The sequence below is a fragment of the Seriola lalandi genome, unplaced genomic scaffold (assembly GCF_002814215.2).
Source record: "Seriola lalandi dorsalis isolate HSWRI2012SDOR001 ecotype SW California unplaced genomic scaffold, Sedor1 jcf7180002054690, whole genome shotgun sequence".
Lineage (NCBI taxonomy): Eukaryota > Metazoa > Chordata > Actinopteri > Carangiformes > Carangidae > Seriola > Seriola lalandi.
Genome location: NW_019525243.1, coordinates 1,788,447 through 1,803,662, shown reverse-complemented (window position 1 = coordinate 1,803,662; position 15,216 = coordinate 1,788,447). Strand labels below are relative to the sequence as shown.

The window sequence follows — 15,216 nt, the reverse complement described above, 5'->3', positions numbered from 1 at the left end:
GACAGGGATTAGTCTCTTTGAAGAAAAGCCTGGAGTCGACTCTCTGAACCTTCTCTCTCTCGCTCTCTCATCAGCAGCAAAATCTATTCATCAGCACACAACATCCTGTTTCCTGATATTTTGCTGGGCTTGTGTGAAAAGTCCAATTTTAGATTCATTTCGATTACACAGATTTGTGATGGTTACACAATCTATATACGTATGAGCAAAAGATAATTAAAAGTTTTATTGGGGTCTGTGAATAAAATACATCACTGGTTTTATCAGTGTGTTCTTCCTCACATTATGTTATGTCATATAATGCAACACATACAGTGTTTAAAAAAAATTAACTAAAGGGTTTCATGTGGCTAAATGAGGAGACTGAAAGTAGAATTTGACTTAAGCACAACAGGAATCAAAGGTTGAGGAATTGGAGAGTCCCCTATAGGATTAGAAATGTTATCACTCTAACAGGAGTAACTAGAGGAAACACTGCCAACAATACAGCTGGCTGCAACATGAAACCTGCTGGTGTGTGTGTGTGTGTGTGTGTGTGTGTGTGTGTGTGTGTGTGTGTGTGTGTGTGTGTGTGTGTGTGCATGTTAGGTGGGACGTGGAGTCTCCTTACCTGTTGTTATTCACAAGTGCCTCGGTGAGTGCAAGGCAGTAAGATGAAGGGAACCAGCCCCTCCTGCAAGACAGAGACAAAGAGAGAGAAGCCAAGTTAGGGATGATTACATCTGTGGTCTATCCTACTGCCAGCCTGCCTATCACCTCTCATTGAGCAGGAATCTGAAAACCTCTCTAAATGATTGGCGAAGAGGTGCTCTGCCCTCCATTCAGTGGCTTCTCCATCTGTTAATCAGAAGAGACAGAGACAGACACAGTGGCAGATATGCTTCTATTTTCCCACACCGAATATCGCTGAGATATACAGAGCTATTGTTGTATACATTGTGTGGATGTATGCCTATGGTAACCATGGTAACAGAAAGCTGAAATCCATCATAGAAAAGGCTTCCTGATGAATGGGTGCCTCTGATTTGCAAACGGTTATTATCAAAATGACCCATTTAAAAAGCTTTTTTCTTTATGTTGATGATTTCTCTTTCTTAACCACACGTCTTCCCTGTTGGTTGGAGCCCAATTATTCTCCATCTTTTCTAAGGTGCAAGGGAAATCAATGACTTGAATGAATCAAGGTCTAGTGGGCAATGTCTTATCTAAAACTCACTGAGCTAACACACAATTACAGAGCGTTTGTTTAGAACTTGAATGAATCTCAATAAGACACCAGAGACCTATGAGGTTCTTATGGCCTTGGTGAGAGAAACTATGAAGCCTCTTGTTCCTGCCCCCACACACACACACACCAAAATAAACTTGACTTCATTATGGAGTTGAAAAACATAGTGACAACAACGTGACAAAGTCAGTTGGTTAAATTAAATCAAAGCTGCTTTGCTCCAATAATTTCTCACCTTGCTCTGATAAAAATTGGTTATTTCCATCATCTTTATTTCTGTTTTTTCAAAAAGGTGCTATGTACATAAAGTTTTTATTATTATTATTACTATTGTTAGTGTTATCTTCAAAACATATTTAAAGGAATTTACATGAGAATGAAAATGTTTAGAGAAAAATGAGTAACAGCTTCTCTTATCACAAGCTCAGGCCAAGGACTGTGTGTCATTGTCCTCTTATGGTACAAGATTGTTCGTAATCAGTATGTAGCCAGTCAGCCTCCAAGTGTATAAATGTTAATATTTGCACATTCGGCCTGAAGAATAGGCGTTTCCCTCATGTACCTCTGATAAAAAGACTGGAAAATACACCTCACTCTATCACACTCATATTAATAATAGCTTTTATTTATTTAGGGAAGGGTTTTCCGCTGGGAACACACACTCATTTCCAGGACCAATGTTAGTGCTGGCCACTGAACAGGTTCACGGAAACAACTTGACATTAATAAAAACCTTGCTCAAGGACAGCTCACTAATACTGGTAGCCAGGGGCATTCACTTTCTTTAGTGACTTTTCCTTGACAGGAAAGCAAAACTCTAACAAGCCTGCTTGGATGATAAGATAGGGGGATCAAATTTATCTATGGAAAGAGACCATGATGATGATGATTTTCATAGTTACAAATCCGATGTCATTCTTTGTCAAATGTTGCTGCTGTATTTTATGTATAACCAGTGCGTTTTCCACTCACTGATTCAAATGTAGCTCTGTCTTGCTGACATTCACTCCTCAGTCAGTCAATGCCATGTGTGGGTATCTGAATCAGGCTTGTTGGTGCCAAGCAAGTTGCCGGGATACACTATCAAAGCTGATATAAGACAAAGGGAGAAATCCAGCGAGGGACCCAAATGCATCAAAGTCAAACCTCCTGTGGGACACGAAGCCTATCTTGTCAGATGCTGCGTTCTGATAAACACAGCGGTGTAAATTTTTTAAGCCTTTAGGCACTTACGCTCGCCCCACTAGCAGCAGCCAGGCAGCAAGACCAAAGTTTTACTTTGCGACAGCCTCACTTTTGAAAGCAACTCAAACATTATTCTTTTCTGCCCTTGATCAGTTTGTTGGATAAAATTGCCAGGTAATTTCCCTTGATAGTGATAAAGATCAAACCTGATGAATGATCAAAATTCAAAAACACACTTCCAAGGGCTTCAGATCAAATCCCTGTTTAAAAAGTCAGATATCAGAGACCTGGGGGGAATGGTTGGCGCCCGTCTGTGTGGGAGCAGGTGGTACTCTGAACCTCTCTCTGCCTCAGTCCAGTCTGCTATCATACATCCCACCCTCAGGCCATACTTTACTTTGATTTCCTTATCAGTGAGTGTTCCAGCTCAGGCAGCACTCGACGAGCCTAGAGCTGTGTGCGTGTGTGTACATGGCCGGCATTACAATCAGGCAAAGGGACCATCTGGCCAGTTAGGACAGTGCAGTCCAGCTCATGTCAATCACCTGACCGGTAGCAGAAGGGGGAGAACATGACAGACATATGTAAAACAACTGATGATCAGGCAGGTGGGGATTATAGTAAATTCATACATAAGACGGAATAATTCTTGTTAATATTCAAAGACATATGAGGAAGCTGAGGTATATCCTAATTGTGAGTGTGTATTACACATGGAATCCTGTTCTTATGTACAATACTTCATGTGCACATAACTTTCCTTACTTGTGTGATTATAGGCTTTGGTGCATCTGTTCCTGACTAATGCAACATGTGTGGTTTGACTCACTTTCCACTTTTCTCCAGTTCGCCATACATCCACCCGTCTCTCTCGTCAGGGATGAGCAGAATGATGACATCTCCCTCGTCAAAGCTGAGCAGTGTGCTGTTGTTTCCAGAAGTGTGGGGAAAGATGGTGCGCACACGAGGCCTCTTCACTATATTGTTGAGGCCCGTCGCGACAGACACAGACCTGGGGAGATTGCTCTCCTCACTGCTCCCATGATCTGATGGGGAGGAAGGAAGAAAGGTAAAGATGAAGAGTAATAGTGAGGAGAAAAAATGAGAAGCAACAATCATTTATAACAAGTATTTATATTAAAATATTCATTTTACACAACCACTTTATTCTGGAATAGGTTTTGGTAAGCGATACCCAAGTGATACCCAAATCCAGACCAAATTGAAGCAGATGCTACTGTTCTAGGCAATATAAAGACCAGTCACATTTCAGGAAAGAACAGACACTTCTTGCACTACACTCACTGTGTTAAAAAGCACAAGCTTGAAAGCACATCATAGAGGGAGGTGTCATATTCATAATACCTGTGCTGTTGTTGGTAGCGGTGGTTACATTGTTCTCCTGGGTGAACATGTTAGCTAAAGGGCTGGTCTGAGGTTTCAGAGGTGGAGCCGGGGGAGCAGCCATGTTCTGTCAAAGGAACATTAATTGTAACATTAGCGTGTTGGCAGGTGTGTAGGTGTGAGGCCCGTACTGCTACTTAAATACAACAAAATGGATCTCTGTCACAACACCCAACTGGTGATAGTAGCAGCAGCTTCAAAAGCTAAACATGAACCTATAACGCAAATTTAACAAGATTACACTTACAATAATTTAAGATCTGAATAAAAGCCATTTGAACTAATGGCATTCATACATTCGTCATCTTTACTAGAGTTAGTTAATAAATATGATAAAAATTTTAGTAGTTTTTAAATACTGAGGTATTTATATATCCACACTCCAAAGAATTTTCTTGTCATTAATACAAAACATATAAGGCAAGGAGCTCTGATATCTAATCACATTATCTACTCTGAAAGAGGAGTAATTATTATTATGTTTTCAGCACATTGATCTTAAACACTGTATTGTACTACACTGTGTACATAACAGAAAATGCACTATGAAACAAGGCAGCAACACATCATGCATAAGAATATGTCTATATTTCTGCCCTCATCCCTCCCATCATACCATGCTGCGCTGTGACGGAGAGGGAGAGGGCAGCGGTGTGATGGAAACTGGCGTCCGCAGTCCCTCAATCATCGTCAAGATGCTATCGGGCATGTTGATGGCATCGTTGCACTGGTCCTGCCAGCTGCTCAGCTTTGCCGTCAGCATGTCTCTGGCCTGTCCAGCAGGCATGGACATAAGAAAAGATATTAAAAGAAAAAAAAAAGAGTAATCAGTAGAAGCAGTGCACACATTTTCATCACTATGGTAACATGATGCATCGTGGGTTTGGGCATAAATTGTTCTGGCTGATATTAGATTTTTAAAAATTGTTGAAAGTTTTCTCTATAAGGTACACAGCAATATGATGGTTTTCAAGGTCATAACAGCTAAAAATTGTGGTGACACAATGGGAATGTCTATGTCATCATATGCATCATGAAGATAGCTTTTCACCAACATCAGTCAGTCAAGTGTTTTGTCAAGGAAAAGCAAACTTTGCTGCTTGATTCATGTCTTGTACCTTGTCATGGAAGGAAGCGATCTGGTAGGAGAACAAACAGTGTTTGTCCACCAGGAAACAGAAGCGTCTCTTCTCCTCCAGCAGAGCCTCTTTACATCCGTCTGCGATAAACAACTGCATGTCCATCTGACGGCTCGTCAATGTTTCCAGGCACTGACAACATACACACATGCGCATACACAGGTGATTCACTTGACCATCATCCCAATACCTCACACATACATGCAAGTTCTGAGTCTATGCACAGGTACAAACGTAGATATAATTCCAGTTAATTTGAACGGATTAATGGTCTTTCATTTGCACTGTCTAACATACTACCATCTTGAATAGATCATCATGCTGTCTTATCTTCCTGTGCACATGGTTTGCAGTGATGGAAGCCCTTTCACTACAAACGACATACAAATCCAACAAGGGCAAATGATAAGAAAGGATCAGGGTTCCTTTCTGAATATCCTAATCTCTGTCTCACAGGAGAACTGGTATTATTAGAGTTTACTGTATTGACAGATTGGGCTGCCATTAGTGTTAAGTGAAAAGGACAGAGCAACAGGAGGAAGAGGGACAGGGCAGCAGTCACAGGGAGTGTCAGTCTTATCTACACTGACAGCCTGGGATTATAAAAAGGTAAGAAGCCTTCTTTATCCATGTGCATGTACATAAAAGTGACTACACACACTGAAATCACATAATTTGCAGCTATGATCTTTTTTTTTTTTTTTTTATCTAAAACTTCCCATCTTGAATCATCTTGAATATATTGGTTTATTTGATATCTTCTTTTGCAAGAATAACGTAAAGCTTCATACAGACTCAGTTCCACAGTTTTGTTACTAGACTAAATGAATATGAGTGAACTGAGCTCAGAAAAAAGCTATAACAATAAAGTATTGTATTAATGTAATAGTAATGTAGTACTAATGCAGGATTATTACCTGGCTCCTACAGTCCTGGTTTGAGTACTTGCTAACATTACCAGCATTTTTGTAGCAATAAAGAACATAGTTTTTTAAGTGAAACCAACTGTTCACACTTGTTACTTCTTCATAAAAGATTAGTCCACTATACAGTCAGAAGAAGACGACGTTAACTTCTTTCAACATTGTCTTTGAAAGCTTCATGGGATATCCATTTTGTCGCCCTCATCGAACTGGCTGGAATTGGCACGCCTGTAACAGCTGTTAATACAATGGCACACACCCTCTCTGTTCAGTTCTTATAACCGTCCTCATCTGATAAAGCTTCAACTGGCTGAGGGCTTTATTTACCAGGACTCTCGTCTACTGTGCCAGCTGTGTGTCCAAAACATATTGCCCATGGAAATATGGAAGCCACCTTATAGCTACATTTGTAGAGGGTTAATAAATTCAACCAAATTCATGTGGGGTGTCGTGTCAGATCATTGAAATGCATAATTACCATTTAATATTTAACTTGATATTTTTTTAATTGTTCCTTTGGGTGTAAAATGCCCAGAGTAAACATGCCCTCATAATTCATACAGAGAAAACAATACTGTTGAATTATCTCTATAAAACAGTCTGAGAGGATCACAAATGACTCATAATATGATTATGATAATTTTCCATGAATTAGATGAAGGGATTTTATTAATTTACCAAAGCAGCCATTTCTTTAATAAACATCTATTCTTTTGATATTCCAGTCTATGTGAAATCTGACATGGGCTAATTAATATTTTTGCTCAATAGTGAGCAGCATAAGAAACATAAACTGTGCACACCTGTGAGTGTATTTAGTGACAAATGCTAAGTTACTCTCTGCAGAGTGATATCATGCTTGTCCAAACATTGCCGTCTGTCTGCCAGATCAAATGAACATCTGTCTCTCTGCCTGTCTGCCTGTCTAATGCCAGAGAAGTCCTCTCATGAACCCAGGCCTACCTTTGTGGCTACATGTCAACAAACAAGCAGATGCAAATTTCTCAAGCAAATATATACATGTACACAAACGCTGCGTACATCCAAAAGCAGAAAACTGAAATCTTCCTCTTGTTGCCCCTGCTTTTTTTGCTCTCGCTTAATTTCTCTTGTTTGCATTCGCCTGGGACATCCAATAATCTCACCCTGCTGCTATAAAGGCAAAAGCTTTATTGCAGCATTATCAACTCACAAATAATAAGTATCTATAAAGAACACAATGTCGCCTAAGTCAGACTCCACTTTTGAAGAAATGTCGCACCATAGGTCACAGTCACATACAACCTTAGCTGATTTTCATGTTAGTCAGAACAAATCAAAAGTGTACTCCTGCTTTGTCTTCCAGACTTCCAGAAAGCATTTCAAGGTGGGTGTTCTATATAATAAAAGACAGTGGTATTAACGATGAGATTTGATTGACTGTATGTATACCAATTATCAATTTGCAGTAAAAATTTGTTGAAAAATTATATTTTCTCAAAGACGCGGAGTAAGACGAGGGTGTTGTCTCAGCCCCAATTATTTCTACACTGCACTTATTTGTGCACTGCACAGATTATGGAAATATTTCATATTAAATCTATCAAAATTTCAAGGTTTTATCATAAATGTAATCAATGTAATCAAAAATGCAAAAACCCTTTCTCGTGGAGAAGAAAGGGTGTGTGCAACACTATCCACTTAATGTGTAACATTGTGTTTCCAACATAACAACTGATTATCACTATGAACTAGATTTCCAAATTTGTATTCATCATTTGCATTCATTTAGTGAATTGAGATGTTCTACAGGATAATTATAATTTAATTACTGGCCTTGAAATTATTAACTGAATATATCACATGCATTCAAAGTACATCAATTCCTTTTATCTATTCTTCTGTTTTGTTTTGGCAAAAATTACTGTTGTATTTCATGCCAGAAAAGATCATTTGAATTGAATGGAATCAAGGGAGAGACAGAGAGTGAACACCTTCCCAGAACTGTGGAAGTGGGCGGCATGATTTCTTCTCACAAGTGGATGAGGAAAAAAATTGGGGGAGAGTGAAATGCTATTTACACACACACACACACACACACACACACACACACACACACACACACACACACACACACACACACACACTTAATCACTTCTTAATCTACAACACTGCAGCGAGCCTGTTGCTATGGATAACCTGTTTATCTAAGAACTATAGGTAAGAGAGAGAGAGAGAGGGGTGGAAACAGACAGAAAAGAGAAAAAACACACTACCGTCTTTGACACACAACACCCTTGATACATATCTTAATCTTTGTTAATCTCTGTTAATCTTGATTACAGAGAGAAAAATTCGGGTTCACTTTTTTTGAGAGTCTTTTAATCAATTGTTTGACAGCTGTAGCAGCTCTCCCACCTCCTTTTTTCCTTTTTGTTTTTAATCTCATCTCTACTTTCTGACAGATCGTTCTCTGGCTTTGAAGTCTCTTTGGTGTCTGGTGAATCATCTGCTGCTGTAAGATCCTGCCTCTAAGCCCTGACACCCTGTCTGTCTGTTTGCCGGCATATCTCTAGGTCTGTCGGGTATCTAAATCCTAAGACCTGGCCTTAAATCAGATAAGTGAGCACAGCATTGAGCGAATTCTCCAACTCACGGCTCAGTGGGAAGTTGAGGGAGAAGAGAGGTGACAAGAAAAGAGTAAACAGAGGAAGGTGAAAGAGGTGGAGGTGAAGGTGAAGTTGGGATATAAGGAAAAGTGTCAAGAGTATAAAGGAAAGAGACAAAAAAGACGGAAATACACAACAGAGTTGGAGGCAGGAGAGAAGAGGAAGGAAGTCTATCTATAATTGTGTTCAAGACTTGTACAAGACGTTAGTAAAAGATGCTTTAATTTCTTAGATCCTCAGCTGCTCCAACATGAATTCATATACAAATGATTTACACTAAAAAGCAAAAACATATCTAGGACAAATTCAAACTAAGTGTTTGTCATTATCATGTAATCTTCTATAATTTTATATAACTTGAGGTAGTGAATAAAAAACTATTTTTAGCCACCATTTTGTTACTATTAAGTAAATTGATGTAGGATATGATAAATCAAAGTCTCTATATATGATTAAAGCTGCAATGACCTTTATGAAATAATGGCAATGCACTTATTAATTAAAGTGTGTAAATCCTTTTTGGGTGTCTCCATCTACCTCACTTTTATATGTTTTTGTGTCAATGCGGCCATTCCCTCTGCCAGCCCAGGGTAGGGTTGACCTTGCTGACAGAATACACAAAACCTTGAACATTCACAGACGCACACAAACACAAACACACACCCAGGCGAGCAGGCTGCCTGACTGGATCAATGGTGGGCAGGTTATGTAAGATCTCAGGCTGCTGTGGTGTCAGGGTCGCAGCTCTGAGATCAAACTCATCTGCAGCAGAGTCACTGTTAGGGTGTGGTGGCATCATGAAATACCAACTTAAACTGGCTGTAATGATTTAACATTCCACTGTGATTAATTGTGTAGACTTAGTTAAACCACCTGTAGAAACTATGTCCAAATCAGAGTTACCTTTTTCCAAAATGGGCTGTGTATGATATAGACCAAAGGTTTGTTTTTTTTTTGCCTCAGGCCTTGTGTAAATTTTAATATAGAGACAGGGTGCTACAAAACGGCAAAACAAACATGAAGTTCAAAACATAACAATGTGGTACTGCTAGGGGACCAGACACATAACTAACCAAGCTTAGATATAAAACTAGAAAGGAATATTAAAACTGGCAGCTAAAGTTCAGCATTAAACAAGCTTGTCTCAGAGGTCCAAATGGATTAATACTTACTCTTTGGAGCTTGACATGAAAGCAAAGTGTTGCTATGAACGCAACTATTCACTTAAAGCATTCCTCACTGTTTGCTTGCTTGCTTGTCTATGCATGTGTGTGTCCATTTTTATCAGTGGCATGCTGGTGTGGGAAGGTGGTGCAAGAGAGGATTGCATGCAGGTGTATTCGAGGGAGGGGCAAAAGAAGCCAACAACAAACATAGATCACCAGACACCTCACACATTGTCCCCAACTACTGTTACACTGGCTTTGACATGGTGTGTCTCAGGTGACTGTGTAATCATGTCTATGCACATGTGAACACACCTGTGTGTGTGTTTGTGCGTGTGTCAAAGAAAAGAGCATCCATGTATGTGTCATGTGTCTGTAGGTGTTTCTACATCCATCTCACCTCGCTCTCCTTGTTCTCGTACTTGTTGGCATTCTTGCCTTGGCTCTTTCTCCTCAGCTTCTTCAGGTCTGATTGGGACCTCTCCAGAGAGTCCTGCTTCATCTTGTGCTCCATCTGATACCTCTTAAATGTGGCCTAAAGTGGAGGAAAGATACATGTGAGTGCTGGAACACCAGAACTGTGTCAGGTAGCAGAAATCAGAGGTGGATTTGTGTTTTTACAATGACTGATGATTCAATACTGACTTGCATTTTCAATGAAGAGTCAAATTCATTTTTCTGAAAAGTAATCCAACCCACATATATATGGGCACATGGCATATTCACACTTTGTAGACAAACTCAATAATCACATTATCATGTTTGCCGTCAGGTTTTCTAAAACATGTTATCACTCATGTTATTTAATTTGCATTGATATAAAGTGTTGGTGTTAAATTGTCTTCATTTGCAAAAATGCAGATTTGAGAGTGGACTATAAAAATCTTATTGTGATTATGAATTATAATAAAACATTTAAGTTTGTGTAAAATTATACATATTCCCAGCTATCTTTGTGCAGACATTTACATTTGTAATGCATTGTAGATCCCAAGTCAAAACATCAATCTTCACTGATTCCTATTTGAATTTTCTTTTTAAACATAAATGGTGTAGCACTTTTACTGTTGCTGCTCGAAAATATATTTCTCTTGTTAGTTTTTTTTGTTGTGGTGCAGCAATAACTCCCATTATGACATAAATTAATTACCATAAATGCAGCAATCCTGTGCAGCAATTGCTGCACAGGATTAGATAACGGTTTTGAAAGTGTTTTGAGTGTAAATTAAACCCTCATGTCACTGACTGATCACAGTTTCCCATCCATGCTCATCCTGTTCATTATCGCAATTATCAATAATCAAAGGTTTTAGATTTGACGTGTTGCTTACAGAGTTTATTTGTGCTTCCAATTCATTCTATGTAGCCAACTAATAAACATACAACATGTACTAGACAACAAAACAATGGTGAGAAAAAAAACTATAACAAAAGATACTTTTATATGGAAATGTGTGTTGTCATGAAGGAGGGGGTGGGGGGTGGGGTGTGGAGTACATGCACAAACGAACATGCACAGGCATGTGCACTACCCTGCAAGCACACATACACATACACAGAAACAACTCACTGTCATGTATTTGACATCCATGTCAGTCTTTCTCTCCAGCTCGGTCACTATCTCCTTGTGGAACCTCTTAAACTTCAGGTGAGTAGGATGGACAAGAGAGAGGAGAGGGAGAGAACACACAGTTATGATTAGAAACTTGATGAGACTATGGAGCACAACAGTTTGTCACAGGGAAAATACTGCAAGTCTCAAAGAGAGAAATGAAGAGTGATCATGTAGAGTGTATCACTACGTGTGTGCGGGGGTGACAGCCAAGTCCAAGGTTGCGCTTATGAATGAGTCAGAAACAAAGCGTGGGAATACCCACAGACTTCTCTCACTTTCTCCCTTTCTCTCCAGCTCTCTCATATTAGTGTGAGGGTGTCTCAGTGTTCCCATAAACAAGCCTTGTTGCAATGTGGCATCTGCACCCACATGGGGCAGAACAATGAATTGGTAGACCCCATTACCGAACACACACAGATGACCATGGAGACACAACACACACCCTCGACAAAAAGTTTTCTTCTATTATTTTCTCTGACCTGAATTGATGCTGTGACTCACCAACTTGAGTCCATTAACAAGTCAACCCACCCACTGATGCTGTTAGCAACAATGTCTCAGTGGTGTGCCTTGCAACTTTTCTTCCCCAAAGTTCAACTTTAACAGGTTATTTTCAAAATCTGGCCTTATTTGTTTTCTCAAGCACAAAGCTTGTGCAAAATTTTAAGAAAAAACATCTAAAGGCTACGATATGATAGTCAAAATCCAAAAAGATAGTGGTATACTCAGAGGGCAAATCTTGAGATCTTGAGAGGCACTCAACAAACACATGCTGGTGCTCTTGCAGAGAGATAATTGAAATCTTGCAAAAGCGCAAACTTCAGGAACTGAGTTTGGGCACAGTTAGAGGAAAAGGAGTACTGGTTACATGGCTTGTTCATGACCATTAAAAAATGAAACACAGGTCTTCATTAGGGTTTCAAATGAGGAGATGATACCCTTTAATATGCTCATTTAGGGCTGTATCCTAATTGGGTAATTGCGACAACACTATTTATTGATTAATTAATTAGTAGATGGATAGAGAATAAATCAACAACAATCAGTAATCAAGTAGCTGCTTGTCCATTTGAGTTTTTAACTAGAATAGGATACTCAGAGCTTTCACTGAGCATTTGTCCCATCTTTCTCTGCTTTCACAGACTTAACAATTAACCAATTCATTTAAAAAAAAAAAAATCAATAGATTAATTAATCATGAAAATAATCGTCATTGCATTAGCATGCTGTTAGCCTAAAATAGACTATTTTGTTTATGTACCAAATTGCAACAGCTCCAGCTGCTGTTCTTCAGGACATGTTGAGGCTTGCCCCCTGATCTCAGCAAGGAAAGAAACTAATATGTGTTCCTACAACCCAAACCTGTTGTTTCCCTTCCTCTTCCAAACCCTTTGAATTTTGTTTGTAGCTGATGTAGGTTGGGGGGAGGAGGAGAGGCAGTGCCTATCTATCAAAGGTGAGAGGAGGTGAGAGAGTGAGCTACTGGCTGACTGTGTGTGTCACTAAATGGTGCTGTGGTGAATTGAGGCTTCACTGAGGCATATACTGAGCAACAGGTTCAGAGAGTGAGAGCGTCTGAAATGCATTTGGGCGAGGCAACTCCATTACAGAGCAATTATGTTACACAGGATTTTCATATACACATGCAAAAACATACAGCACTCACATTTTCTTCCATCTCAAGATGAACCTTCCTGTGGACCTCTGAGATTTCCATCAGCACTACACCTGCCACACAGAGACAACAAGAGGAAGAGGAATAGAAACAATGTTCAGGTTAATGTCTGTTCAAACACAGGTCAGCGTAATCCAATTGTTGACCTTTTCCTTTCTGCCTCTGCTGAATAGCAAAGACGATGATATCTCAAGACATTGGGCAACACTGACAACAGTGTACAATGACAATGAGCACAATACTGTATAAACAAACATTTGAAAGAATGTATTGTTGCGAAATGATGAGTGTTATTTGCAACCTTGAAACCATCAAATGTTACTGGCTACAGATTATGTTACACAAATGTAGAAATTATGTTTCCTTCACTGAGATGGAAAAAAAAAAAGAAAAAATCATGTGCCTGGACCTGAAAAACTGGACCACCTACTGCTCAGCTAATCAAAAAGAGCTCAAATGGAAAGCAGCCACAAATTATAACCTTGTGTCTTTGCATGTTGGTCACATAGCAATCAAATTAGGATTATGCAGTACAATAATTATGTGGAAAATTATAATTAAATTTCAAATTGACCTGTCTGCTAAAAAACACAGCACTCTAATGAACATATTCATGCTTGAATTCACAGTACTTTGGATATCTTACAGTGTACAGTGATTCTCATAAGAAAAAAACAAACAAACAAACAAATAATATAAAATACAGAAACCAGCACCACACATTTTCATCATTATGATTCACTATACATCTAGCTACGTATGTTACAAAACAAGATTACTAATTGAATAAAAGTGAGCTCATGCTTCGTGACTATGCAGCTTTATGCAATACTAAGAGCAGTCACTCTGCTCTGAGCCAGATGGCCTTCAAGATGACTTGTGTCTGTTTCCAACATATTGTCTGTGTCCTGGACAGTGCTGTTCACAGATCGAAAAGGCTTCTGCATGTGTGTAGTTAAATACCCGGTTTGGTCTTTTGACAAACACCCCTCAAATGACTTAGATATGGAGGAGAAAATTTGTGTGCGCACAAAATGTGAGTGGGCCAATGAATCTGATAACATGTCGTAGCACAGATGGGGAGTCAGTCTATTACAGGAAACAAAAGGGAAACAATAATGGAAAATCTGTAAAACTATAGCATCTTAAGTGTGGCTCCAAATTCAGATTTTTCAAAAGATGTTCATTGTGTTTTAAAGCCTATAAAACAGCAAAGTATTTGGAAGACAGTCTTTGAGAGACATCCTTACAATACATTGCTATTCCAATTTCCAACTATAATTAGAATTATAGAGAGTGTATCTCCTCCATCTATGCAACAATACATAGGAAAAATTACTGATTAAAACTTTCTGTCTACCACTGGATCATGAAGCATCTCGGATATGAGAGCAGGATATACTGTATATTGTTAGAGTGGAAACTTGAGAATACATGTTATGACATTTTCCCGCAGAGAACTTTTCCCATGGGCATTTATTTTCCGTGTACAGTGAGTTTAGGTCATAACACAAAACATTCTTCAGTAGCCAACAAGTACAGCTGTACTGTACACAGGGCTGTTAATCTTGATATAACCTTGAGACTTTTTTAAACAGATTTTCCATGGTTCAGATACAATGGCAACTTCTTCAGAGCACATGAACAGCCAATTTGTCTCTTGCACCTCTTAAATATTTGTTTGTTAAAGTTTGTATATGCTATTGACCGACAGTGCAACAAATAAACCCATGTGAAAAGGAGTCGTCTATACAATCCTCACAGAGGGGCTTTCTAAAGATTAATAAAAGCCAACAGCTGTACTTGTGCCTTGACAGTAGTTCTCTGTTAAAATTCAATAAATCAACCGATCAGTATTTAAAAGAGGTATAATTCCATCACTGGCAGTGAATCGAGTGCAAAAAACAACCCCGTTTTCTTTACTCAACAATCCTCTGACATGTACAAATTTAGTGCACAAATCCGTGACAGATGTTCAATAGGCTTCCAGTCTCACCAGCACTATTACCTGTACATTCATCAGTATGTAAACACTGCCCTTCCCTGTTCCACTTCCACACCCAGACTACTCCACCTTGCCTTATGGCATATTGGCTCTTTCACTCTGCACAGTTCAAACAGCTCAGCAGATAAACGTCCACAGATCATCCCAGTAAATCTGTCCTTGGACAGTGCACGGGACACTCGACTGAGGGAGGAGCAAAGGCTGGAATAAGGTGGGGGACGGGGGGTG

At 39.2% G+C, this 15,216-nt stretch overlaps 1 protein-coding gene across 1 annotated transcript in view; it reads right to left on the bottom strand.

Moving 5' to 3' along the window:
• Positions 1–15,216, bottom strand: part of baiap2l1b (BAR/IMD domain containing adaptor protein 2 like 1b) — a 28,996-nt gene that overhangs the window by 6,587 nt on the left and 7,193 nt on the right. The window contains exons 4-11 of the mRNA XM_023423267.2: positions 12,975–13,036; positions 11,264–11,335; positions 10,094–10,228; positions 4,936–5,088; positions 4,434–4,589; positions 3,779–3,884; positions 3,243–3,459; positions 611–673 (exon numbers count right to left, since the gene is read on the bottom strand). Coding sequence (XP_023279035.1) covers positions 611–673; positions 3,243–3,459; positions 3,779–3,884; positions 4,434–4,589; positions 4,936–5,088; positions 10,094–10,228; positions 11,264–11,335; positions 12,975–13,036 — 964 coding nt within the window. The remainder of the gene's footprint in view (positions 1–610; positions 674–3,242; positions 3,460–3,778; positions 3,885–4,433; positions 4,590–4,935; positions 5,089–10,093; positions 10,229–11,263; positions 11,336–12,974; positions 13,037–15,216) is intronic.